We start from the raw sequence: 27,567 nt of genomic DNA, 5'->3' as shown, positions 1-27,567 counted from the left end.
TTTTAAACAGAGGCTGGATGGCCATCTGTTGAGGGTGCTTTGATTGGGTCTTCCTGCATGGCAGGGGGTTGGACTGGATGTCCTTTGTGGTCTCTTCCAACTCTATGATTCTATGAAACTGGATTATTTCTGCAGTGTGGATGCAACCATAGTTTTACATGCCATTGAAGCCCTTAGAGAACAAAACTCTTTTTCCTTTAGGCTGTTTCACCCTGCTTAATAACCAAAGCCCTATATGCATGCATTGTGTGGAAAAGTATAAGATCTTCTGTCTCCAAAAATAATGTTGTTGTTGTTGTTGTTGTTGTTGTTTTTGAAGTTGAAAAATGCAGTCTTCCACGATAGAACATTCTTGATGGAGGCTGAGTACAGGAAAGGCAAGCAAACATAGTGAACTGCTTGTGAGGAAAGACCCTTGTAAACTGATTTAAGATTTGCTGACAGAGGAATAAATCATTTAAATGCATACTGGGACTTCTAAAATAACTCTTTAATCTTTTCATAGTACTGTCTGCTTAAAATGATGGCTCTGTGCAGATTTTTTTAAAAAATATAAAAAGAGCTATTTATTTAATACTAATGACAATGTAGAATATGGTCTTGTTCAGATCAGAGAAAGTATTAGGTTTGTTACTCAAGAATACTGATTGAATTGAGCCCAACATTAGTTTTACCTAGAATAGATCCATTGAAATCAGTGGAACCTAAGTTAGTTAGTTGATGTCCTATTCATTTCATTGTGCTTATCTTAGGCAGTTATAATTTTGGATTTAACCTATTATTACTACAAGAGCTTAGCTCGACATGAAACATTATCATGACATGTATTAATGATTTTGCACCTACTACATTGTATGAAAAGGCTACTGTAAGAAAATTTATGGTTCATTTTCCTATTCTTTTGTTTCCTTAGACAAATTCTGAAAACCGATCAAAATTGACAGGAACTGAGGTGGGCACAGGAAAAAATCAGAATGTGGAAAGCAGTTCTTCTATGCTGGAAGTTCTCAGTGATGTACCTTTCACTCTTGCGCCACATGTGCTGGCAGTACAAGATACCTGCAATGACCTCTCCAGACATTTGCTCTCTTGTGATGTCAATGACAATCTAACAAGATTTTGGTATGATTTTACACTGGAAAATTCAGTGTTGTGTGAATCATAGTTGAATTACTTAAACATACACTGTGATCGCTTGAAGTAATATGTGCAGCTGTTATGTGTTAAATAACCCTCCTTCTCTATGATGTACCATCAGAATAATGTCTAGTTAAAGATTAACATTTCCCATCCTTTTGTGATGCACTTTACAATGTTGTGAAGTACCTTTCACAGAACCCCTGGCGACCCCTGGCAGAATGCTGGAGTTCCAAGTTGCTTGAGTAACCTTGGTTTAGAGTTTATATTTTCAGGAGAGATATCACATATTACATTAGTCTCACTTGCACTTTAATTTTATAAATTGGCAGTGTATATGTGATGATGAATAAATTGGTAATTTTTGTTTCAATAGCCTTGAAATATTGTTAATTGGGAGTAATCTTGAAGAATAATCTGCATTTCCCTATACAACTGATTTTTTTACATCTGCAGTGCAATATGTGTTACTGCCATGTTACTTCCTCTGGTCTTGAGGTTTTCAGATTGTTTCATGGAGACTTCAGCAGCTTTTCATTTGCTGCTTATTCTCATTTCTACATATGTTCATGGTCTATATGTTAATTAGTTTTTTCATTGCAAACCTCCATAGCCACTAGAAACATTGAAATCTGTATATGTATTGGTTACCACTCTTCCTTTTTCAGTGTGTGTGAATGAAAGATGAAAAAACTGATTTAGCTATTTAGGATTTACCTATTGGAAAACATCAAACAATTTAATGTCTAACTAATTTAGATGGTGTCATATCCAAACATTTATTTCATGTCTTCATTTCAATTAACCCCTAGCTGAACTTTTCTCATTATTGTGAAGTTTATTAATAATTATTTGTTTGGTGCAAGATTTATTTATTTTCTTTTTACAAAGAGTGAGATGGGGAAAGGATATACTTCTGGTATGCCAACGATAAGACTCTTAGAGGAAATGGGCAACTTGGACATTTAAAAGCTTAAGAGTTTTGTTCCACATTAATAATCTTTAGTTTCAGAAATGGTAATAAATGTAACAGATATTTTTACTTCAGTTGCTGGTGTGTGCATATTTTTCTTGTGTGAAAACTTAAGATTTTTTTAAAAAATGTGACGCCTATGTAATATATTTGTTAAAACTATGATTAAATGTGCATTCCCTTTCATTAATAGCGTTGTTGCATGTAAGGTTCTTTTCTATGTATATTTGATATTTGAAACACAAGCCTGTGTTTTAATAAAATTAGTAAATGGGAAATGATTGGTTTTTATTAAATGAAACTGATCTCTTGAATAATCTAATATGTTTTTAATTCTGCTTAATAATGCATGTGTATCAGCAGCAGAACTGGAAAAGGTATATTATGATATCTTGTTATTTACCAGAGGAAGGAAACAAACAGTATTATAAGGCAATTAGAATCTGTTCTGCATTTCCTGGCAAGTGAGAGCTTAATCCCTCCTCATATGTGTTGTATATTTGAATTAATTAATTGGATTTACCATTAAATTAATCATTTACAGTTTGACCTCTTCAAAAGTGATACTACTACTATTACTAGTTTTAACCCAGAAATATTTCCCTATTATTATTGTGTCAAACATTATTTTGTATTTTATGTTTTTATACATACATACATACACACACAAACAGAGAGAGAGAGAGAGAGAGACTATAAATGCCCACACATAAAACTTTCTATAATATATAATTTTCATTATAGATAACAGTAATTTTCATAGTATAGGATTCTATTCTGGCTCCTGTAAAAATGAATTTGTACTACGGGTGGTTAAGTTGCTTGTTGTGAAATGCATTACTAATGTATTTTGTAAGAATATTACATAAATGTAAATACAGTAATATAATAAATAATACAATAAAAATTAACAATGTCAAGTAGTCTCTAGTGTAGATTTTATTGACTTAAAGAGACCCAGTTATTAATAATTGGGCATTGGACTGTTGTGTCATGTAACGTGGGAGCAAATTTTTTTAAATGGTGACATTCATCAAGAATGTCTTTAGCAATCTTCCAACTCTACGATTCTATGATTCTATGAATATATTATATTCCTATTGTGTACTTATACATATTTAGAGGATCCTGTGAAATCAGTGAAACTACTATTTGTTAGTGTTTTTTTATAATATGTTGTGAGTTAGCTGTGATATCACAAGCAGTATAAAGCAGTCATTTTCCTTCAAAAGTAGTCTTGATTTTGGAAGGAAAGGATTTTCCAAATCATAATCTTGAAACAAGGTGACTTTTTTTTTTACAATGTGAGATGAACCTGAAAAAAACAACACAAGGAGGCCACTACTCGATTGATTCTCATTCTTCTAAGAATATGGAAGAGAGAAGAAACTTGGTCCATACAGTGTGGCAAACTAAGTAGTAGTGCTTAATACTTCAACTTCAGTTTGCAAGACAGTCACTCTCAAAATATTAACAAAAGATACCCTCATCAACACCAAGTCCAAACTTGTCAACCAAAAACCCGACTGATTTCAGCCTCATACATACAGCATGGCTTCAGTATCTTCTGAAGTGGAACAAACTAGATCAGCTTCAGTACTGATAATACCATCTATGCTGAGACTGAGGTACTTGACAACAGAGACCTCTCTTACACCAAACAAATCGTGATACTGGAACTTCAGAAAGTTCATCACATAAAAGATCACCTTCCAGTCCTGAGACAGTCCACAGGAAAGATGAGGGAAAAGACAAGCAGAGAGTGAGCAGTGAGACCTAGCAACCAATACTGAAACAATTACATTGACACAATTGGTCTCTACTTTGGTTCCAATAACATCAATGCAAGCAGTCAATCACCATTGACTTGGCATCTCTAAAGTTGTTCACTATCCATGATCTGATTAGCACTGAGAATCAACCAGTACAGGAGGTGCCAACTACAGAACCCTCTAGGACTGATACTGCCTCAATACCAAAGGATCTAGAAAAACTAGATGAAGAAGACCCTTTTGCATCCTTTGGCAGGACAATTTTGGCATTACCCATTGCTTGACATACCCACTACCTGTTTGAGGCACAGAAACTATGAAGAATAAGAACAGGTTGTTTACCTGTAACTGTTATTATTTAAATGGTCATCTGTGCACTTGCACAACCTTCTCTCCTCTTTTGTAGGTCCAGCACTATTACAGTAATGGACTGCGGAAGTAAACAGCAGCTAAAGACGCATACATGAATATGAGCTTTGGGAGGAATTGGGGTGAGTGTGTTCAGTTTAGAGAACTTTCTGTAGGAGGTTCTGTGCTGGTGCAAGACCCAGCTGAATAAGTGTACTGATAACCACTGGAAGAACTTCAGTTACAAGGTAAGCAGTTTGTTCATCTGCATTGTAGAAGTCTGATACCTTTTATTTTCCAATCTGTTTCTGTTTAGAGGGATTTGGACTGAGTGGGGGAGAGAAATGTTCAATCACAAGTTGGCAAAAATTAAAATAACTATAATTATTAACCGGGCCATAAATGATTCTTCAAAGGTTCTGTGACATGGAACAACAGGCAGACTCTCTGACAGGCCTACACTTGATTTAAAATTACAGAGGTAATCAGCATGCTTCCTTTTTTATGCTCAGTACTCAAAGTGGAGGAGCTATAGCCGCCTTGACATTGTTGGGCAGTTTTATTCTGTCTCAGATCTTAAAATTCCTGCCAAACATGAGTGTTCAGATTATCTATACTAATTTAAATCTACACAATATTTATTTTAAATTTTTCAGCAGTGCATTGGGCTTTCTGCCTCAAGATTGAATTTTTCAATAAAATTGGACATTAAATCTGGGATCTTCTGCATGCTAAATATGACCAACCACTAAACTGTAGCCCTCTCCTAAGGTCATGTTCAGAGAAGAGCCATCCTTTGTCCTCTTAAATGCTCTTCCAGGTTGAGTGTGACACTTTTGCTTTCGGATGGTTCAGTGTATACAAACCTTGTTTCATGCACAAAATTATTAAAAATCTTGTGTATAAAATTACCTTCAGGCTATTTGTATAAGATGTATATGAAATACAAATGAATTTCATGTTTAATAATAATAATAATAATAATTATTATTATTATTATTATTATTATTATTATTATTATTATTTCCCACTTCTCCCTTCGGATCCTTCAATAAAGATCCCTTTAGACCTGGGTCTCTTTCCATCATATCTCATTATGTATATGCAAATATTCTAAAAGCAAAAACAGAACCCCAAATACCTCTTCTCCCAAGCATTTTGAATAAGGGAGACTCAATCTGTATTTAGATACTATTGTTTGGCGTACCTTTTCTTTTGAATCCAAAACATTCTATAAAAGTAAAGTCTATAAAAAGTTATGTCTGATAAGACCTATCTTTCTTCCCAAAGAAAAATATATTTTCCCTCTTTCTCCCTCTTTAGATTACATGCTCCCTTACTTCAAGCTTGCTTCAAGCCTGTTGTTGGGCTAAGCAGCTATCCCTCTAGTGCAGGAGGGCTTTGGATGAAATAAGAACAAGCAATTTCAGTTTCAATTCACTTTTATACTTTGACTGACTGCTTCATACTCCCATCTTTTTCCTAGAAATCAATTTTCTCATTATTTCAAGAACAAATTAAAATTCAGAAAAATTTACATAATTGCAAATGGATTTAATGACTCAGGATGTTACAGAAACCAATGGTTTTCTACAGTCCAAATGAAACTTAGGATTGCATGCTACTCTCCTCATTTGTGTAGCAAATAAGAAAATCAAAAGCTTTCATTTAAAATTGTCCACACTTTCCTGTGGTATTTAAATTTGTGTGATGAAATTGATTCTGAGCTCCAGTATGTGGAAAAAGACGAGAATGTCTAATGGGTCAGTCAGAGACTCTATACATCTTGTTCACTTAGTGGAAACAAGCTGCACAGGTCCTGCTATAATGTAGTCTGTACTGTATTTGTAATGTTAATTTTGAGAAAGACTCTCAAGATAACATTTGGCCTTCTAATATACTGAAGGAGATGGACAGTTGGGTGTTCTCTTTCCAATATTTAAGGTTGCCACTCATATTATTAGTTAATTTGCAGAACAAAAAGTTTATAAACAGCACAATAAAGACTGTGAAGGTTTCAGTGATGTGAAGATATAAGTTTCAGATGAGCTGACAAGACTAGCGTTCTCAGCTCATTACTGATTCTAGAGATGTGGGCGGTAACAAAGAGCAAGAAGCTCAGATGTCATCCTAGATGTAGGCAGCAGCTGTAGTACAGATGAAAGAGAGGACTTGGTTGAGCCATCAGTTCCATTTAGTTTTATTTGTTACAGAGATAAAATAAATTCTTGAGATCAAAGATGCCATTTAAAGCCTGCCTTCTTAAGTCACTCGCCACATGCACACCCATCAAAGGACATTTAAAAAGCAATTTACAGACAAATAGCATGAATATGAAAATAAAATCATAGCAGAGAATATTTGCAGATTTTTTTTCATAGTAATAACTCAGGTTCCCCACCATAGGCATTCCATACTTTTGATTTCATATAAAAGCCAAAATACCTGAATTGGGGTAACAGAAATATGACTCTCCTAACAGCTGTATTTTTTCTTCCTTTCTTGCCAAATATATACCCAGCTAGATTCAGCACAGAAGAAAATAAAGGAGGGACATTAACAAGCATATAGCTCAAGAAAGTGTGTGGCTCAAAGAAAGCACAAATATTTTTCTCTTCAGTGTCTCACACAGTTGCCAGTGTCATAGCTACAAGTCTCTTGGTACATTTTCATATAGAAAGTTGCTTATTGTAAAAATCTCCTGGCATGCTATCTTTAATTCTTCATTCTCAAATTGCTCTGGGATGGTTTTGGTATCACTGATCTACTTTTTCATTCCACTGTGTCTAATCATCCATTTCTAAGTATTAATATGGAAAGTTCTCATTATATAATGCCCTGATTCTTCTTACTGTTAAAATGTGCTTTTTACCCCTCTCCCCAATCCTGTTGTTTAGTAATGTTGATACAATTGTGTTGCACAGATTTCTCAAATGGAGGCTATATTGCACATGTAAAATATTCCATAGGAGGAAAAAAAATCTGAGTGGTTAATGCACCATCACATTTCATGGTTAGAGAAATTGTATATGAATGTCTATCTGATGCCAAAATCTAATGTTAGATGCAGCTTGCTTTATGAGAACCCCACGAATTCCATAGGGGTTTCTTAGGCAAGCAATATTCAAATATAGCCTACAGCACCTGGTATCCATTGGTGATTTCCCTTCTAATTACTAATAGCAATAGCAGCAATAGCAGCTTCATTTATATACCGCTTCATACTGAACTAAGCAGTCTCTAAGCTGTTTACAACTGTAAGCTAATTGCCACCAACAAGCTGGGTACTCATTTTAGTGGCCTCGGAACCAGGTCTGACTCTGCTTAGCTTCCAAGATGGGATGCAATCACCCAACTTCCTTGTCTTTCATAAAGGGGCTGTCCGCATGTGTTTCCCCCAGCCTCACATCTTGTTTGGACAATTCAGACCAAAACCATAGGGCCAGGATCAGGATGGGTCCTGGCAGACTGGGTATGGATCTGGTGGGTCCAGTCCAATCCTGGGGTAAATGGGGCTTAATGTGGGTCAAATGTGCCATGGAGTTTGCCACAGAATTTCCCAGCTGATTAGACAGCCCCTGTGCATTCCTTACCTTGCTGTGCTGTCATCCCTACTGAGACGCCCTCTTCCCTGTTGCCTCATTTGATGTGGAAACTAAGCACCTGGCCATATGGCTGCAGCCATGTGCCCTGTTTCCATGTCAGATGCAGCAATGGGGAGCTTCCCAGTAGAGGTGATGGTGCAGCAAAATAAGTCTGCACTGGTAGCGGGCCCCGTGCTGGCACAGGAACAGGCATGTAAACATCTCCCTAGCCCCATGCTGGCCTGAGGACCAACCTGGGCTAGCACCCATGCTTTCCTGGCTCATCCTCAGATACTTGATTTCTGTTTGAAAGGAAAAAACTGGGATCAAAGATGAATAAAATGGAGAAAAGGAGTAGGAAGAGAAGCCATAGTAGATTGAGATAAAGGATGTGATGTGATATCTTTCGGGGAAGAGGGCATGACTTCATCCTCCTGCAACTGTCAACCCTGTAACAGTTTATGATGTTCAGTAGGATTCCATCTATGACCATACAGAGAAGATTCTTGGGAGCTGTGGGAAGAAAATGGGATGCTCCTGCTGGCCACTCAATGTTTGGATCTGTTTGATTCAATAAAAACAAAGATAGCAAGATCCATGCTTTCAGTTGGGGGTTAAGGTATACCTCAGATTTGAAAAGGGCTTTTGTTGCTTTAAATGATAGGATTAGCCCATTGTCAATGGAAGGTGGTTATACTGGATTGCTTTTGGGTGCCTTTCAGCTTAATTATTCTCCTTGCCAAAAAGCCAAAGAGTAAAACTAGGGAATGGAATGTGGTATATGTGAGCAAATTGCTTCTGTGCTTTGGCTGACAGAACAGGCTTGCCTGCCCTACCCAGATCTCCAGCAGCAACGAAAAGGTTTGCCCTTACGTGCAACATATGAGTGCTTTCACAATGCACTTGGGAAAGTGTGTTTTCTGCAGTTCATGAAAACATTTGAAATATAATAAAAGGGTAGGAGCCTCTAGAGTGTATAATGCCTGGTGGGTTTCTCTGTATTGGAAGATTTGCTAAGAACAAAGAGGGATTTAATTGTGCCAAAGATAAATGTATTTGTGACTTACAACCCAATCATTTCCCTTAACATTGCTGGTAATTGATCAGTGTAAATTACTACATTTTGATGCCATCTTTCTTCCAAAGGCCTTAGTCCAAACTTTAAAGGAGCTGTCCAAGATATTGAATCTGTTTTGTGGGTGGGTCTCAGCACCTTGGCTCACTCCTTTTAAAGCTCATTAAAACTTAGAACAGATTCACCATTCCACTGACATGGAAGCCAATAACTGCCACTACCAACACCAGACTAGTTTACAATGCAAAACATGCAGTTAAGAAGACTTACTTTGGAGTAATTTCAGGAAAATTCTAGCCCAGGCTTTCAGCTGCCGTCTTTCAATCTCAGCCCTGGATTTGTAAAATGGAGATAATGATATCAGCCGACCTCACAGAGCTATTGTAAGGATTATGGAAAGAAGTATACAAATTTCTTCAACTACTTGAGATACTTTCTATAAACTGTAAATATAGTTTATTATTCTGGGGTTGCAAGGCTGGAAAACAATGAGAAATTGCTTGTTATACCATACTTCATCTGCAGTCCTGCATTATGTGTAGAAATTCCACATGCAGAACTGCATTTCATCTGGCCATTCATTAACCCCCAACCTACTGTAGAGTTGCTAAAGCTACCCACCCATTCCATGCCTACTGAGAGCAATGGGAGGATCAGCCAAACATCTGGCTATGGCTCTGTAGCCACATCCATAATGATTGCTTGTAACAAGTATATTGTGCATTTCGGTTGGCCAATAACGATATCACTGTTTGGTGGATCCTCACGGGCGCCCTCAAGAGTGTATGCCTGTGTGCCTTCAAATCACTTGACGACTTGTGATGACCGCATAAATTTCATAATTTTTCTTAGGCAAGGAATAGTGTGAGGTAGTTTTGCCAGTTGCTTTGTCTGAAATATAGCCTACAGCACCTGATATTCATTGGCAGTCCAAGTATTAACCAGAGTTGACTCTGCTTAGCTTCCAAAATCAGACAGGATCAGGTGCCTTCAGGTTATGTAATAATTTTGCCTCTGGTTATAGGGATATAGACTGACTCTTCTCCAATCACTACTGCTCTCACCAGGCACAAAAGGCCAGGGGAGAGGGCTGCAGAAATATTACCATAGGCTTTGGTCAGTGCAAAGGGAGGAACACCACCCTCCACATTGCCCAAAAGGAGACATACACAGATGTAAGCTTAATGTACACCTACATATACCACTAACAGGACTTTAGCCTTTGTACCCTTAACCTTGATTGTGATGTTTTTATTTCACTCTTCCATCAAAGTCACCAGTCATGCTTAATTCTTCCTCACAAATAATCTTTTGAGATAGGGTAGATGAACAGAAGGTGACTAAGTCGATCACTCAGTGTGTGTGTGTGTGTGTGTGTGTGTGTGTGTGTGTGTTTTGTTTTTATTACAAAGTGCACCCCACCCCCAGGACCATATATACAATTTAATAATCGTTTTTCCAAAATTGCAATGCCTCTCATGGAGGAATACACCCCTGTTTTCTTATACAAACGTACTTTACAAGTTTACTACATACATCTTCAAAATCATTCCTTTTCCATAATCCTTTTTTAACTTTGTCTACCTGTTAATTTATCATTAATAGCAATATCCCAAACTTTTACTTTTATACGCTTTTTCTATTTAGTAACTACCCAGTGGGTTTAAACCCCAATCTTTGTCCAACACTCTTTGAGTCTGGAGCTGGTAATACCATGTACTTTATAATAAAATACAGTTATTTCTTCACTTTAGCCTAGACTGGTTATGTACAAGTGCTATTCAGATAGAAAATGTAATGGTTGTTTCATCTTTGGAAATGTGTGTAGGCCTATTTGTTCTATCTGACAGATTAAAGCATAGCTCCCAAAATGTCTCTAGAGAGTTTACTGACATTGATTTAAAGGAATGTGTAAATTGCTTCATGGATAAGTCAGCAAGTAATCTATTTTATTGTATCTAGTTAATACTTAATTCTAAGCAGTACATAGGAAATTATGCATTTAAAAAAATCACAGCCATAAAAGAGCATTAGATCCTCTCAGGCTTTAGTGTTCCAGGTGATGATCCTTTAATAGAAAGTTATTTTTATGCATAGGTGGCAAAAAAAATATCTTATTACGCCTTCTGTATTGTATCTTCATGACACCATCCAGCAGAGCTTTTCCAAGTGGTGAAGAGCCTAATGGGGTCAGACTCAGCAAGGCCAGGATTAGAACCCTTGGCTGCCTGCTGTGATAAACTTGCCAGGCAATGTGAGGAGAAAGTTGCTCTTATCCATTCAAAACTTGATGTTGCTGTTATTGCAGAGTCTAGGGAAGTGTACAGTCAATTTTCTGGTCAATCTTCTTGGGATCAGTTGTGCACAAGATGTGCACAAGACATTTGAATTAATTTTGCCCCTCGTCCATCTTGGCTCTTAAGATCTAGCAGATGTGAATTGTTTGGGGGGGATCCAAGGGGTGGTATATGCCTCACAACATCAGAAGGTGGTTCCTGCTGCCTTGAAGGAGGCTATAGTACACCCTTTCCTGAAGGGGACCTTCGTCAGGTCAAAACTGATTTTAACTTCAGATTAAACTGATTTTATCCAAATTGCACATGCTTTATTTTTCTATTATTCCAAATTATTTTAACCATGTATTAATTGTCTGTTTTTAAACTAAAAACTATTTAATATATTTAATGTATCTTTCATCTTTTAAACTTATGTAATTATTTATTGTTTTAAGTTGACTTTAAGACACCCTGAGATTTTTGGATAAGAAGGCGGGAGAATAAACTGGGCCTAAGAGATTGATGAGTGAAGAAGGCATTCCTTGATCCTTCCCACTGACACAACAGTTTACTGTGCTCCGAATATTGGTGTTTATATTAAGCAGAGTGCAGAGTTCCTTAGTGCAACATGAGCTTCAGGTATAAAACAGGATAGAAATATGCAGGGCTGCATCCACACTGCAGAAATAATCGAGTTTGACACCACTTTAACTGCCCTTTCTCAGTGTTATGGGATTTCAGGAATTGTAGTTTTATGAGACATTGTGCCTTCTCTATCAGAGAGCTCTGGTGCCACAACAAACTACAATTCCCAGAATTCCATAGCATTGAGTGGTGTCAAAATGGATTATTTATGCAGTGCTGATGCAGCTCAGGTATGGTAAAGTTAAAAAGTAAAACTTTGTTTATTGTTGCAAGAAATCAATCAGAGATAGTAATGTCAATAGACAACAAAAAAATTATCTCTACTTTGGTAAAAGGGTCTCTAATACTGACTCTCATGTGAGCCTCACAGATGCTTCCTTCTCATACAAAGGATTGTAAAACACTTTCACTAACCTTTTGGAGAAGAGGGGGGGAAGTAACCTATGTAGGTAGGATGCAGAAAAGGCTTGACTTACATTGATCAAGAAACAGGTGAAAGCAGGTATGCCCTTCAAAGTTTCCCTCTGCCCCTAATTACTAAAAACAGGTGTTGATGCCTCTTTGCTTCTAACACTCATAACTTTAGGGTTATGAATTCCTAATATGTCTAGATCATCTCCTCTTGACTAAAATAGTTTAAATCAATAGTTTCAGTTGAAAATGCTTTCTCTTTCTTTCTTTCTTTCTTTCTTTCTTCCATTGCACATTTTCAAAAATTATTTTTAAATGTGCAATATTGATTTTACATTATTATGGCAAAGAATACCAAGCTCATCAAAGTGCATCAAGTAAGAAGATGCTTTTATATAATGACAAAGGATCCCACCACCACCATCACCAAAACAAATGATTCATTTCATGGACCAGTCCTTGGCACTCCCTCTATCTTAACTGCTACAACCCTGGTCTTGAGGGGAGAAAAGATCCAACAGTATCTGCTGGACTTGATCGCCTTCCCCACTGCTATTCCCTTCTCCTTTTGTGTCATGTCTTTTTAGACTGTATGCCTGAGGACAGGGAACTGTCAAATTAACAATCTGTGGCTGAAGAGTGGGGTATAAATACTCTAAATAAATAAATACTCCTTAAATATCATGACTAAGGCCATTAGGCAATAGACATGATGCAAACAAAATGTCAAAGCCTGGATCAAAACTTGTTTGATCATTTTTTAATAATACATCTTCAGGTATTATTCAAAATTTTTGGACGCTGGCAAAGAGTTTCCTTCAATAATGTAGTTAGCATTTTCTGTAACTGTGTCATCACATCATCCAGCCCTGCCCCTCCTTTCATATTCTTATGCACTCACTGCCTCCATTCCATCTCCTGGCCAAGAGGTTGGAAGTTTCCCCCTTGTGTGCTGTGTATGACCCAGATCATCCAGCACACTGCCCCGTAATCTTGCACTGAAGATAAGGCACAAGTACAAATGTAAAAATAAATACTACATTGAAGGATGTTGTTATGCAGCCCTGCATATGCCATGCTATATTTTTGGTTCCTCATGTTTTGATATCTCATATTTGGAGATAACATATTTTTGAGAGACCGGTGACCTTTCAGAAACACTAAAGATCAGGTTCCCAGGAAAAATGGAATCATTTCTCCCAGGGATGTGTACATCCAAGTATACAAAACAATCAAATCTAAAGTGCTTCTTCCTTCCCCCAAATAGCCCACATTTCCTTTGATCTCTCTGCATCTAAAACAGTAAGCCAATCTCTCTCTGTCCACCCCCTGTTGTGATCCATCCACCCATCTGTGTGATATGCTGATCCAATCATTGCTTTTGTTAAAACCATCAAACAGTCCGTAATCCCATTGTTGATTCCTGGGACAAAATATTTAGCCTTCGTTACTTGGCCAGATAGCCCATTGCCCAGGGGTAATTTTAAGGTATAAAAATGGTTTCAAAACCTAACCACTGTGGACACAGCCAACATGTACACCTGCACTTTGTTCTGTGTCACCCTTAGACCTCCCACTCCAGTTTCCCATAGTCTTCTCTTAGGATAGGTAATTATAACCCCACTTCAACCCCTAAAATTCCTCTTTTCATTTTTCCATTTCGATTAGCTTTATATGCTTTGTTTGTTTGGATTGCTATCTTGTGTGTGTGATTGCACTCTGCATATTTTTCTAAATAAAAACTCTCTTAATTCACCCAAGACCTCAAAGTTGGTACTGGTATACACTGGTGCACATAGCCCAAAGATTACTCAAACCCCTTGCTAAGCTTTTCCCCGACATTTCCCCAACATTTGATGTATCACTGACAGCTGGTGGGGACCCCCAGTGCCCCCCACTTGTTCTTTGGATAACAATGTGGACTTGGAATACTTGGGATAAAGGCCATAAATCCTTATTTAAGTCTAGGCAAATACTATCCTGCACATACCAGAGGCAGAGGAACAAAGAGAAAGACCATGGGTCACATTTCTCCCTTGTATCCTTTTGAGCACCCACACTATTGCACTTGCACCAGCCAGGCATTTCTGAAAAGTTACTCTGCAGAAGTTCTGGCCTCATCCATCCCTGCCAACATGAATCAACTTGTAAGACAAGGCTACAAAACAAATAAGGTAATTTCAGTAAGAAAAAGTATTTTCTTATAATGCAGCATGTAAGATTAGATTGCAACTAACTGTAAAAATAATAATAAGCAGTAAACATACATGAAGATTAACAATTAAATCTAAAGATTTGGCTGGCATAGGTGCAACATTCATCAGTGTGTTTATGCAGAGGAGAAAATGTAAAGGACAGGTACTGCATGTGACACATGGGAATGTGTTAAATTAGAAATATATGGCAATGACCTGGTTATGGCCAGTGTCTATTAACTAAATTTCACATTGGCAATATCAACTCCAGTTTTTGTCTTTTAAATATATACCCAAATTCTGTTGCTAATCGCTATTAGAGCAGACCCATTGAATCAATTAGATTTGTCTAAATGTTGACTCATTGGTCAGTGATTGATTGAATTGATCTACTCCAGTTAGGACTAACCGAAAGGATTCCAGCCATATTTTTAAATTATTTAATGATCATGTGGTGTTTGATACTGCCGAATCAGATCCATTAGAGTCTGATCCCAGAGCCATTAGAGTTTAAGCCAAATTATATAACACAATTATATGACAAAGTCTTTTCCACAACCCATGAACTGACACACATATATTAATATTAACCTAACTGAGGTCACCCAAAGAATATAATTATGAAAGTGGAAAAGATTCATACTACAGACGTCAAGCTTTCTGTCAATGCTGTAGAAAGAGATGCCAAGATTTCTTAACCTGGTTCAGTACCTTAGAACAAGTCTCTTTTATAATATCCCCTCACTAAATTTAGAGCCAATTGCTTCACTTTGAGGCCTCTAGAGAGACTGGAGCAAACTCTGAGGGGATAACACATATTAATGTACGGAAATTGACTTGTTAACACCAGTTAACTCTTTCCCCCAGGTACTAAGAGCAAATGCTACTGAGAAGTAGGAGTCTAATCCTGTTAGTTCTGTTCTATTTTAGGAGTCTCTCTCTGATGTATCCCGGGTGCTTCACAGTCTACTAGGCTCTTTATATAATTCTATTTGATTAGAGCAACAGAAGTACATTTAAAAAAAAAAGAGCATGAATCAGTTCAGTTTCTCCCTCAGTAGGTGTTCTTCTGCTTCTGGGGTATTTTTCCATTTCTAATTCAAATAGGCTAATAATTTAAATGAAAACTTTCTGAGCTGAACATTTCATCTATATGTATCCATGCAAAGTCTTTATTGATAGAACACTCTGATGCAAGGGTCCTCAACACAGTGCCTATGAGAACCACAATGCTCTCAGATACCTGAGTAGCAGTGAGATTGAGAACCTATTGACAGGTTTTGCCTGACAATGAAAAGGTGCTCAAGAATAATAAATGGAATGCAGGGCGGCAGCAGGGCGGACATGACAATGTGTGATAAGTACCATTCAAAGATGCTTTTATCCTGTTAAAATTCTGCTTTTTAGCCTCGTGTGATAAAGTCTTAAGACACAGATTTTCAATTTGAGCATTATTTACAAGAGTGATGCCCAGAGGCATTAAAAAAACAAAACAAAAAAACAGGGACAGATGTAGTTGAGAGTGTTTCATTTGAAATGGGGCCTAGACAAAAGGAGAAAGTACCTTGGAGAGATGAGAAGAGAGAAAGTGTACTGTGACTGGAACGGAGTCGGAGCATAATGGGGTGTTAGAGGAAATGGTGAAATGTGACAGGTGGGTTCTGCTTGTGGGTGTGGGAGAGTAGTTTGCCTGTTAATGTGTGTGGTTGTGTTATGTGGTCTCTTAGTCAGTGTGAATTTTTCCTTTTTTTATTGTAGTGGTGTGCATGTACAATATTGTTGAGGGCTTTCTGCCTCAAGAAGAAAGTTTATAAATTGAAATGTGAACCAATTTTAACAGCACTACTTTTTTTATGAGCTATCTGAGCAAATATCATGATAATGTTTGATGGCCCTCCTCCACGTGTGTTTCTCTTACCTTTTTTTGTGTGTGAACTGTTGTGCTGTTGGGGCAAATATGTGGTTTAGCACCTGGGGTTCAGGCCATACCTCTTGTGCTCAGTGTCTTGGCCAAATTCCTTTTGTCTGAGGTTCAACAGCATACCATCTGTGAAAATGGGTGTTGGAAGAGAAACACTGTAGGTTCAACAGTGGTTTTATGTTTTGAAGTTCATATTCCATGAATGGGATGGTTTATATAAACCTGCAGGTTTCAGAAGAAAAAATGGGCAGAAACTGCCCCCTTTTCTGCTAGACCTAGAAAAGTTTTTCTGCCAAACCTAGAAAACTACTCACTAGTTTATTTTATCTTTGGCCAGTTTTGAAAGTATCTTAGATCAAGTTTAAAAGCTAGAGCCACCATAAGTATCTTCAAGTTCATACTTGCATGGAGTAAACCAGTGGTTCTCAAACTCTGGGGCAGGACCCCCAAGGAACGCAAGGGAGTGGGGTGCAAAACGTGGCAGCCCTGATTCCTCTTTTTCTTGCTCCTCTGCTTTCCAAACTTTTTTTTCTCTTGGAGAGGAACAGAAAGAGAGAAACAGGAGGGTGCTTGGAGCCTCTGCCAGAGAGAGGAGAAGGAAAAGGAGGAGAATTGTTTCTTTATAAAATATTAAAATATGGATATACATGAATGTAGTAATGAAAATATTTTATTCATATAGTATGCTGAGTGGTGGGGGCATGGCATCTGCATATAGATATAAAGGGGTCACAGTACACAGAGAGTCGGAGCATAATAGGGTGCTAGAGGAAATGGTGAAATGTGACAGGTGGGTTCTGCTTGTGGGTGTGAGAGGGTAGTTTGCCTGTTTGATGTGTGTGGCTATGTTATGTGGTCTCTTACTAAGTGTGAGTTTTCCTTTTTTTATTGTAGCGGTGTGCATTTTATTATTATTATTATTAACCTTTATTTATGAAGCGCTGTAAATTTACACAGCGCTGTACATGCAATCTTTTTAGCTAGACGGATCCCTGCCCTCAGGCTTACAATCTAAAAAGACATGACACAGAAGGAGAAGGGAGTGGTGGAGGGAAAGGGTAAGAGGTCCAGCAGTTCCTCTCTACCTCCAAGGCCTGGACCAAGGCAGATGGACTGGAGGGAGGGCTTGGCTTCATAATGGATGGTTAATCTTCTTCCAGGGAAAATACATACTCTCAAGTAGGATAATGCATATACAGTACATAGCATGTACCATATTGTTGAGGGCTTTCTGCCTGAAGAGGAAAGTTTATAAATTGAAATGTGAACCAATTTCAGCAGCACTACCTTTCCCTTGTTATGAACTGTCTCAGCAAGAACCACTGACATAAGCAATGTGTGGCCAGTAAATACAAATCAAATACATAGGGGATTAGAAATGTAGTTAACAGTGAACATGGAACAAGGGGAGCCCCAGACTTCACAAATGAGGAATGATGATCTGAAGAGAGGGGTCTCTGCTATGTATGGAGGTGTTCCATCAGGCACATGGAAAGTCTAAAAAACAAGAGTGCCCAGTCACATATGTAGATCCTCTATGCAGAGCAGAGGTTCTCATTGCTCTCCACACGGGGGAGAGCAGCAAAAATAACAAGAGAGGAGGAGGGGACAGCATACTCCTTCCTTGTATTTTACTCTCTTTACTCTCAGCTGCATTTCTAAAATACAAATATAACACAGCCATCACATACAAATGCATTTGTTTGTACTTCCATTTCAAATGTTACTTTTTCTACTGCAAGGGGAAGGAATGTGTCCATCATACATATAGCAAACTCTTCAAGTGTTAGCTTGCAATTCCTATCAGTCCTAGTCACCAAGGTCAGTGTGGAGGGATGATGAGAACAACAATAAGTAGCTCACCCTGATCTATAAAAATTCAGACAAGCATGAGCCTGAGAATATCTGCAGAGAGGGCCATCAAATGCCACCATGATATTTGCTGAGACAGCTCATAACGAGGAAGGTGGTGCTACTCAAATTGGTTCACATGTCAGTTTATAAACTTTCCTCTTGTAGCAAAATAATTTATTTTCTCAGCTTTCTTAGCAGTTGCTGATTAATTGTACATGGAATATATGCACTTGCTTCTTTTGTTGAAAGCTCCACGATGTGATTAGTATAAAGACCTGGTTGCTTGGGTGTGCATATTTAGACATTGTAAAGTGATCAAGTCACACATAAACATTTTTTTTAATTTTAAATACATGTTTTCTAAATAGTCTTTACAAATCAAATAAAATCTTAAGTTCCAGAGTGCTTGAATAATAAGTGAAAAGTGCCCTTTCTCCGTTACTTCTATATATGCAGGTATATTGCATGGTTACAAAAGAGAAGTTCTGGGGTGATGACAAGTGCATTGCAGCAAGGCTGTTCTGTATTTTTAATTCCTCTATATAGGTTTTTAAATTTTTTGTTAAAATAGTGTTGCATTTTAATGGTATGTAATTTTGACTGTGTCTTATGGTATTTGGAAATGTTAACAAGTAACTGGAGCTGTTATGTAATCGGATGTGCAAGAATGGCATGATATCTATGGGGTAGCAATAGCAACAAAATGGTATGAAGCAGATAGAATGGAGGAGGTCAGCCTTGCACTGTTTCTCATGCAGAGCTATTCTCAGTTGATAGGGATGTAAGAAGGTTACTTCTAGAGGTATTACATTCTATCATGGCTCTTTTTCAAGCTAGATTCCCAGTGAAGAAAATAAGAACATTTTAATTTATAAATAAAGACAAAGGAAGGCATGATAGGGTTTTATACAATTTTTCACAGTGTGGAGGAAGTAACAGATATGAACATCGCCTCCTAAAAGTAAAAATGTTGAAAAACAGAGAGAGTAATTTATATGGGACAAATACCAAAAAATACTCACTGCCTCTGATCAGTAGGGACAACTGGTGCATATTTATGGATTAGGATTTTAGCAGTGTACAAGAGCAGAAAATGACAGAGCATTTATTCCTTCAATTTTTTAACCTTGGAGCATACTAGGATCAGGAAAAAATATTTTAAAGTCTAAATATTTCTCAGTGTTGAGTGCTGTTCATGATCTTCATTATTTAATCCCACTGTGCTGCTGTATCTTTTAAAACTATTCTATCAAGTGTTGGGGCAAATACTTGCACAGATTGGAACCACACAGTCAGGTATCACTGGTATGGTAAGGACACTTGCAGTTGGCTTGGCTCATATGACAGGACCTTTGGTGTTATAAAAGTGTTTTGGTTTTAAACTATAGAAAATGGATCCCTCACCACTTTTGTAACATCTAAACAGAGAATCTTAGGTTATTAGCTATTTTCTAATTTCTTGGAAGGAACTTGATAAAAAAGGGGGGGGGTATTTTCTCTGTTTGTCTACAGCATGTGGAAATGTAATACTTCTAGAGGCATGAAATAAAGAAAACAGCCAGATGTAATTTAAAAAGTAACAAAATTAAGGGCACAAAATAATAAAAGGTAAGTAGCATAGTAGAAGATTCTTTTAAACAAATATAAAACTGATAATGGCTTAGTAACTTTCCGCTTCTGAGACCTGTTGAGTTTCTGTTGGTAGATATGTGTCATAGTGACATTCTGTTTATCACAATGTAAAAGGAGTGGTGTGGAAACGGAAAGCTGATGCAACAGTTGTGGACAAACATATGCCAGGGATCTTTTCTTGAAGAGCAGAGTAAACCTGCTCAGCAAAAACTCTGATCTCTATGATAACTCTGATATTTGTTCTTGAAACTGACATTTTCAAATTGTCTTTCAGCCTTCACCTAAAAACACACTTTTGTCCTTCTATGTGAAGATGAAAGAACACCCTCAACCTACAACTTTCTTGATGGCTGCCTCCATATTAATCAGCTCCCACACAAATCCTGGGGAACACTTAAGTAAGTAAGCATCACGCCACTGCTCATTTTGGCTCAGAAGATTTCCTAATGACTAATCACTCTACTCACACTGTCTTTAAAAGATGGGGCAAGTTGAAATGCTTTGTATTTGCAGAAATAATGTAGTCAGAGATAGAGCCAAAAAACCTGACATCTTGCCACTGATAAGTCTTAAAAATGGAAAAATCCCACAATTATTAATATGCACATCATGATTTTGCACATCTGTCTCTCCCTGTTCTGCATATAAGATGATAGCCTCTCTCAGTTTTCATTGTGGAAATTTCTTGTCATACCACAAATTGCTTCAAAGCTCTCTTACAAGTGACCTTTGGCAACTTTTGAATACTAAAGTCAGACACAATGTTTTATATTCCATTTTGAGCATTCCTTGTTCCTAATATTTAAGCTTTTTAGACATCAGAAAGCTTATATGGAAGCTTTTATGGGGAGAGGAGGGAGCTACTGTTAAGGGAACTGTCAGCTCAGTCTATAAAATGTACAGCATGTGAGAGAGACGCAGAGAAGGCGAGATCCTGCATATTTCAAATTAAGCACCACACTGGGTGAAATCCAACTAGTGTCTCTTTGCTAATGGAGAGATTCTATCAACAGAATGAGGAGAGGAGGATTCTCACTCCTCCTTGAGCCTCCAGTGTCCCCCATAATCTGTTCCTGCAGCCTGCCCCGATCTGCTGGAGTGAGGGCCCATACAGACAGGCCAAAATAAAGCTGCTTCAGGTCACTTTGGAGGTATGCTGTTTAAATGATGCATGTGTCCTACGAGGCCAGAAGCTGCGCCAAAGCTATCCTGTAGTCCTTAGGGCTGGAACATGGCTTTGGCATGGCTTCCGGCCTCTTAGGACACATGAAGCATTTAAACAGCATACCTCCAAAGTGACTCAAAGCAGCTTTATTTTGGCCTGTCTGTATGGGCCCACAATTTGAGAATGGGGAAATAATTCAGGGCAGGAGAATTAGCCCTTTCCCTAATCGAAAATCTCTAACAGCAGTGAAACACTAGCTGGATTCCACCCATTAATCCAACAGGATTTATTTCATATAAGTGTCAATAAGACTGTAGCCTGAGTCTCATAATGAAGTGCAGACTTTGGTTTACTAAGCTGGTCTTCATTGCCTTCATCATCATTTTAGCTATAGGGGAAGATATAGCATGGATAATTCTGAGAGATCTCCAGTTAGGTGCATTTTTATCTGTTCTATTCTGTAGCCTTTGGTTTTGGAGGGGTCAAGTGGTTTCATGTAACTTCTATGCCCTTTAGTAGTTATATAAAGTTTCTGGCAGAAGCCACCTTAAGGTCTGAGATTCACTATCACCAGACCTCACACAAAACTTTATTTCTTTTCGTTTTTGCTGGAGAATCCAAGGGAGGTGGCCATCTGGGTGTGGTAGGGGGATGGATGCAAGAAAAACAGAATGCTAGATACAATGGGAGACAAAGAGTTTAAAACCATGATAAAAACTAAAGCCAGGAGAGAACCATAGGCCAGATAGTAAAGTCAGGTACACAAAGGTCAAGGCCTGTCTGAACACCAGTTTTAACACAAATGAAAGGCCAATACATTATTTGGAATAATCAGCCTCACAATTTTGTACAATACATAGCGACTGCCAATTCATAGATAAAGAACTACGGTATGCTTGAAAAATAGTTATATAGGTAAATCAGAGGGATGAACATTGATATCCCAGGTCTAAGCCTATTACTTGCGTGTGTGTGTGTGTGCCTTCAAATCACCTGTTGACTTATGCTGACCCCATGAATTTCACAGGATGGTCTTAAACAAGAAATAATCAGAAGTAGTTTTGCCAGATCCTTTCTCTGAAATATTGATTACAACATCTAGTATTTGTTGGCGATCTCCCATCCAATTACTAATCTGGGCTGACGCTGCTTAGCTTTCAAGATCAGATAAGATCTGGTGCCTTTAGAGTATTTAGACTATAAGCCTATTACTGATGCAACATAATTAATATTTGTCTTATGGGAACTGTTATTGGGGCTGCCTATTATCCAAAGCTTTTTATCTACAGGGCCCACAACTGTCAACTTTGTAGGAGAAAGGCGGCAACACATACAAACTAAATAAAAACAACAACCCCCAAAATCATGTTATGCAAGAAGAGATCGGGTATGTCACAGAGCTTGCAATCTCACACACTCTTACCTAAATTCAGTGGACTTACTTATGACTGGACATGTAAAGAGCTGCACTGCCATTCTCTTGCCCACTGCATTATATGGGCAGTATTGAACAAGAACACAATGTACTGGGGAGAAATATTTGCAAAGAGCAGTGCATAACGTATCAAGTCAACAATTTACCTTAAGGGTAGGATTAATTATATAACAGAGCCCCATTATATTCTGTTTATGCAATTATGAATAATTATGTCTAATTAGTGATTATACTAGATCTGCAAAGAGGAATGTATGAACGATATAGTCAACAGTCATTAGAACTTCCGCTTGTGTATCACCTGTCATTTTGAATATTTATCCATTTGGAATATTTCTGTAGTAGTTTCCAAACCATCCAGTGAAATACTTGGATTCCTGTCTCTGTTCAAAGGTGGAACAATCTGAAGTGGAGATGATCTGGGATTACTCAATCTCCTCAACTGAAATAAAAACACTAATTATATTTTTCATTGAAATAAACTCCTTTTCCCTTCTCACATTTGACTGCAGCTGCCAAAACAAAAATGTGTACCTGTTTTTAAGTTTTCGGAATATACAGGAGCACTTTCTATAAAGTATATTCAAACTTTCAAACCTCATTCTAGGAGTGTTGCAAAATGCCTGAGGCTTACCAGTGACAAAATGGTGGAGCTGGTCACAGTTGTATCAGAAAGAAGCTGGATTTTTCTGTGTCATGATTTAGCCTTCCCATTTTAGGCAGAATTTGCAAATCTATAGGGTCTCTCAGAAGGGCTGGAAAGTGCCAGGAGTTGATGAGATTTAATTTCCCCCTTGCATTACTCTATGCTCCCTTTCACCCCATCCTTCCAAAACATGAGGGGTCATTTTGTTGTTGTTGTTTTGCTCCCCATGGTCAAGAGCAAGCCCAAAGCCTCCAGGGGTGCTGTTGGTCATTCTGTTATATTTGGGGACTTCTTTGTAAACCCCCATTGCTTCTAGGCCCAAAGAGGTCTTATTTCTGTGCAGAAAGTGATCAGATAAGCACTTAGTCTGGCCTAGGTTTCCTGGATCTCAGGACCTGGCCTCTCTTTTCTAGCCCTTGGAATAAAGATAACAAATCACAAGGTGACAGCACTGCCTTGAAACGTATGTGTGTGTGTAATTTTTTTTATACTTTATGTATTTGTGGATGATACACAAGGTATCACCTTTATGACACCGCCAGGACTACCCTTGTAATGTCATAACCCAGATGATTTTTAAATTGTGAATTTTAAATGATGAACTTTAAATGTGAATTGTTTTCATATGTGTATGTCTTGTCCTTTTAAATTGTATGCATGTGCATTTTAATTGATGTGTTTTAACTGATGTGACGTGCATGTTGTTGTTGTTCCCCGCCTTGATCCTTGGGGAGAGGCAGGTAAGAAATCATCATCATCATCATCATCATCATCATCATCATCATCATCATCATCATCATCGGGCCCAAGGGAGTCATTCCTAGGTTTCAGATGGTCCCCCCACCCCCAAACTTCAGGACCTGAAATAATTGTGACTTGGCAAACCTATCTGGGTTTAGAAAAGATGGGGCCTTGAGGCTCCATGTGTTTCTCATAGTAGTTACTTATCTGTATCTTCTCTTCTATCCTTTGTCCTTTTACACGTAACTGATATTGTGTCCTCTATTACCTGTATTTTAACCCCTAATGCTTGTTTTCAGTTCACTTCCAACTCTAATAGACTTCTTCTCTATTCCATTTTTGCCACTACCATCACATCACAATCATTTTTAAAACACTAGTCTTTTCTCTCCCTTTTGTTGTTACTGCTGCATATCTTTACTCCAGCTCTGCCATTTAGTGGCCCTATCCTAGGGTTTTCTTGGCAAGATTTGTTCAAAGGAGTTTTGCCATTGCCTTTCTCTTAGCATGTGACTTTTGCCCAAGTTCATCCAATGGGTTTCCATCGCTGAGTAGGAATTTGAAACCCTATCTATTCAAATCCTAACATTCAAACCGCTACACCATGCTGTCTCTCAAGAAGGGCTATTTATCAAGTAGAATATATTTGTTGCTATTGTTTTGTGCATGTAAGCAAGTGGTTAGCTGAGTAAGTATTCAAACTTTGGTCTCCCCAAAGCCCAATACTCAAGCAACTACCTCACACTTTTGTAGTTGTGTGCCTTCAAGTTGTTTCTGATGTATGGCACTCCTAAGGGAGCCCTGCCAAAGAGTTTTCTGGGGACTGAGAGTGTAAGACTTACCCATAGTCACCATGTGGGTTTTCATGACTGAGTGTGGATTCGAACCGTAGTCTCCAAAGCTACTGTCCAACATTAAAGCCACTACACCATACTGGTCCTACCTCAAACTTTAGCTCCATAATTTTCTTGAAAGCCTTCTCAGACCCTATAGCTCAGAGGAAGGAGACATCCTCCATCTCTGCTTCCTAGCCACCTTCTTTCTCCTCCCAACCACATAAGCACACACTGCACATAAGTTAGGCTGCTCTTCTGATGTGAAGGTTCAGAAGTGAGTGCCTCTCCTTTCCCTCTCCTCCAATCTACCATACACTTGTGCATTTGGAGAGCTGCTCTTCTCATTTTCAATCCGACAAAGCTGTAGCACCACAGCAGTTTATGGTGGTCAAAGAATGAAAGACTATTGGTAGACTCACAACATCAAGGCCCACATGCTAAACACCATTGATGGACCCACTCCCAGTGTGAGAAATGTTGGACAACGCAGGCTACTACTATATAGTAGGGACTAATAAGCCTCACTGAACACGTCAGACGTTGCTTCTCCATCCACGCATAGGGTTTAACTTTTCACTCCGCAGTCAAATTTTCTCAAATCATTCATGTCCCAGTTATCAAATCTCCTTGTATTCCCATTAAATTTTAATCCAGGATTTCAACGCCGTTTCTTCTGAACGTGTTGCAACCGGTATACAGAGGTGTCGGACTCAAAACAAAAGGGAGACGCTGTTTCTATATAGTTGAAGCAACAGGAACAAAGAAACTTGACATCAATAGAAAAAGAGAGAGAGACAAAATGTCTGAAATAAGGCAAAGCTATTTTATTATCTAGAAGTGTGAACTGTGCAGATAAAGGAACATTAATTCTTTTCCTATATTCATTTCTATATTGTGGAAGTGCTGTGGCTAAAGGCTATGGAATGGTAGTTCAACAACTAGCATTCCCAGAATTCCATAGCCTTGAGCCATGGCAGTTGAAGGGCTGTCAAACAAGAGTATTTCTACAGCCTTCCATCCTCTTCACAGAGTACCTCAAAGGCCCAACCCAGTTTGAGGCCGCTTTAACTGCCCAGGCTGAGCCCTAGGGAATCCTGGGAATTGTAGTTTGTTGTGGCACCAGTGCGCTCTCACAAGGAAGGCTAAGTGTCTCACAAAAAGTACAGCTCCCAGAATTCCTTAGCATTGAACCAGGGCAGTTAAAGCGGTGTCAAAATGGATTATTTCTGCAGTGGGGGTTGGTCCTTTGAGGACCATTGAGGGACTCTGTGAAGATAATTAATTAATAAGAGGATGGAAGGCAGCGTAGAAATAATCTGGTTTAAGTACCACAGCTCAAGTCTATGGAAGGGTAGTTCAAAAAAACTACCATTCCCAGAATCCCACAGCCTCGAACCGCGGCACTCAGAGCGACGTCAAAGCGTATTATTTCTGCACTTTTGGACTTCATCTCCCAGAAGCCTCAGCCACGTCAGCCAACGGCGTGGTCTTCTGGGAGCTGAAGTCCAAAAGTCCCTTAAAGGGCACAGTTTGGGGAGACACGGCTCCAGACGGATTGAAGCAGAGGACGGCGATTGGCTACGCGCCCTGTATTTCCGGATCAGGGCAGCCAATCCGAGTTCGAGTTAATGGAAGCGCTGGGTTGACCAATCACGGAGCGGCGCCACGCCCCTTTCCCCTCCCCCGTCCGCCACAGAGACAGAAGAGGGGCGTCTCGGACTCGGAGGGCCATTCGGGCGGAGGAGGGCGGCGGGGCAGGACGTGAGGGAGGGGGCAGCTGCGGCGGTGGCAGCAGTTAGCGTTGGTTGCGAGGGAGCCCCAACATGGACGACGCCAGGGTCTGAGGCGGGTGGGCAGCCATGGCCAAGAGCGAAGCCCGGTCCTAAACACTAACGGGTCCGAGGGCGACGCCTGAGTCCGTTCCCTTCCTGAGGGGGGCGTGTTCGTCGCGCAAAGGGAGGAAGGAAGGAAGGCAGGCCGCCGCCATGTCGGGTTCCAATTCCTCCTCCTCCTCCTCCTCCTCGCAGACCCCTCAGAGGATGCGGCGCGGCTCCCCCACCAGCAGTAACGGGAACAGTAGTTGCAGTAACGTCAACAGTAACGGGAACGGAGGGATCCTAGTAACGGTGGGCGCCGCTTCGTCCAGCAGCAGCAGCAGCCGCCTCCTGCAGCCCATCCGCGCCACCGTCCCTTTCCAGCTCCTCAGGGGCAGCACGCACAGCCCGACCCGGTCGCCCGTCGCCTCGGTGGGCAGCAGCACCCGAGGAACCTCCGGAGGAGGGAGCCCGCCTCCTCCCCCGCCGCCGCCTCCTCCGAGCAGCTCGACCCCGCCGCTGCTCTTCACCGCGGGCTCTTCGTCCGCCTCCGCTCCCTCGGGAGCAGTCCCCGATCGGGCGAAGGTGAGGCAGAGGCGCTCCCCGGACCCCGGCTCCAGCAGCAGCAGCAACAACAACGGCAGGCGGAGGAGCATCTCGCCTGAGAGGAGGAGCCCCACTTCGCCCGTGTGCCGAGGTAAAAGAGCGGCCCACGACACTGACACGGAACCTCCTTCACACGTGCGCCAAGAAACAGGAAGAATACACGCGTGTTCACGGGGCGGGGTTGCTTTCTACTCCGTCGGGAGCCCTGGTTCCCCAATCTCTGCCCTTTGAGGGCTTTTGGACTCCAGCTCCCAGAAGCCTCAGCCACGTTGGCCAATAGTCTGGGATTCTGGGAGCTGGAGTCCAGAACATGGCACTGCTCTCATCTTCTTCTAGGACAGTAGTCTCTCCAAACTGTGCTCAATTGAACCCCAGGCTGTTGGTCGATGTGGCTGAGGCTGCTGGGAGCTGGAGTCCCCTTAAAGGGAGCACAGTTTGGGGACCGCTCTTCTAGAATCCAGATCCAAAAATGCGAATTAAGTGCAACTTTTGCACCAGACT

At 39.6% G+C, this 27,567-nt stretch overlaps 2 protein-coding genes across 3 annotated transcripts in view; both read left to right on the top strand.

The window, feature by feature from the left end:
* UMAD1 (UBAP1-MVB12-associated (UMA) domain containing 1) overlaps positions 1-3,030 on the top strand; it is a 37,928-nt gene extending 34,898 nt beyond the window's left edge. Inside the window, exon 4 of the mRNA XM_089533183.1 lies at positions 914-3,030. Coding sequence (XP_089389309.1) covers positions 914-1,165 — 252 coding nt within the window. The 3' untranslated portion in view covers positions 1,166-3,030. The remainder of the gene's footprint in view (positions 1-913) is intronic.
* A 23,363-nt stretch (positions 3,031-26,393) lies between these two features.
* Positions 26,394-27,567, top strand: part of GLCCI1 (glucocorticoid induced 1) — a 42,601-nt gene continuing 41,427 nt past the window's right edge. The window contains exon 1 of one of the 2 annotated variants that reach the window (XM_089533181.1): positions 26,394-27,157. In XM_089533181.1, the coding sequence (XP_089389307.1) occupies positions 26,632-27,157 (526 nt within the window). In that variant the 5' untranslated portion in view covers positions 26,394-26,631. The remainder of the gene's footprint in view (positions 27,158-27,567) is intronic. The other variant, XM_089533180.1, reaches the window with a different exon arrangement.

Source organism: Sceloporus occidentalis, unplaced genomic scaffold, assembly GCF_023333645.1.
Source record: "Sceloporus occidentalis isolate IW3139 unplaced genomic scaffold, rSceOcc1.0.p SCAF_7, whole genome shotgun sequence".
Classification (NCBI taxonomy): Eukaryota; Metazoa; Chordata; class Lepidosauria; order Squamata; family Phrynosomatidae; genus Sceloporus; species Sceloporus occidentalis.
The sequence above is the reverse complement of the archived record's forward strand: the minus strand, read 5'-3'. Positions and strand labels throughout refer to the sequence as shown.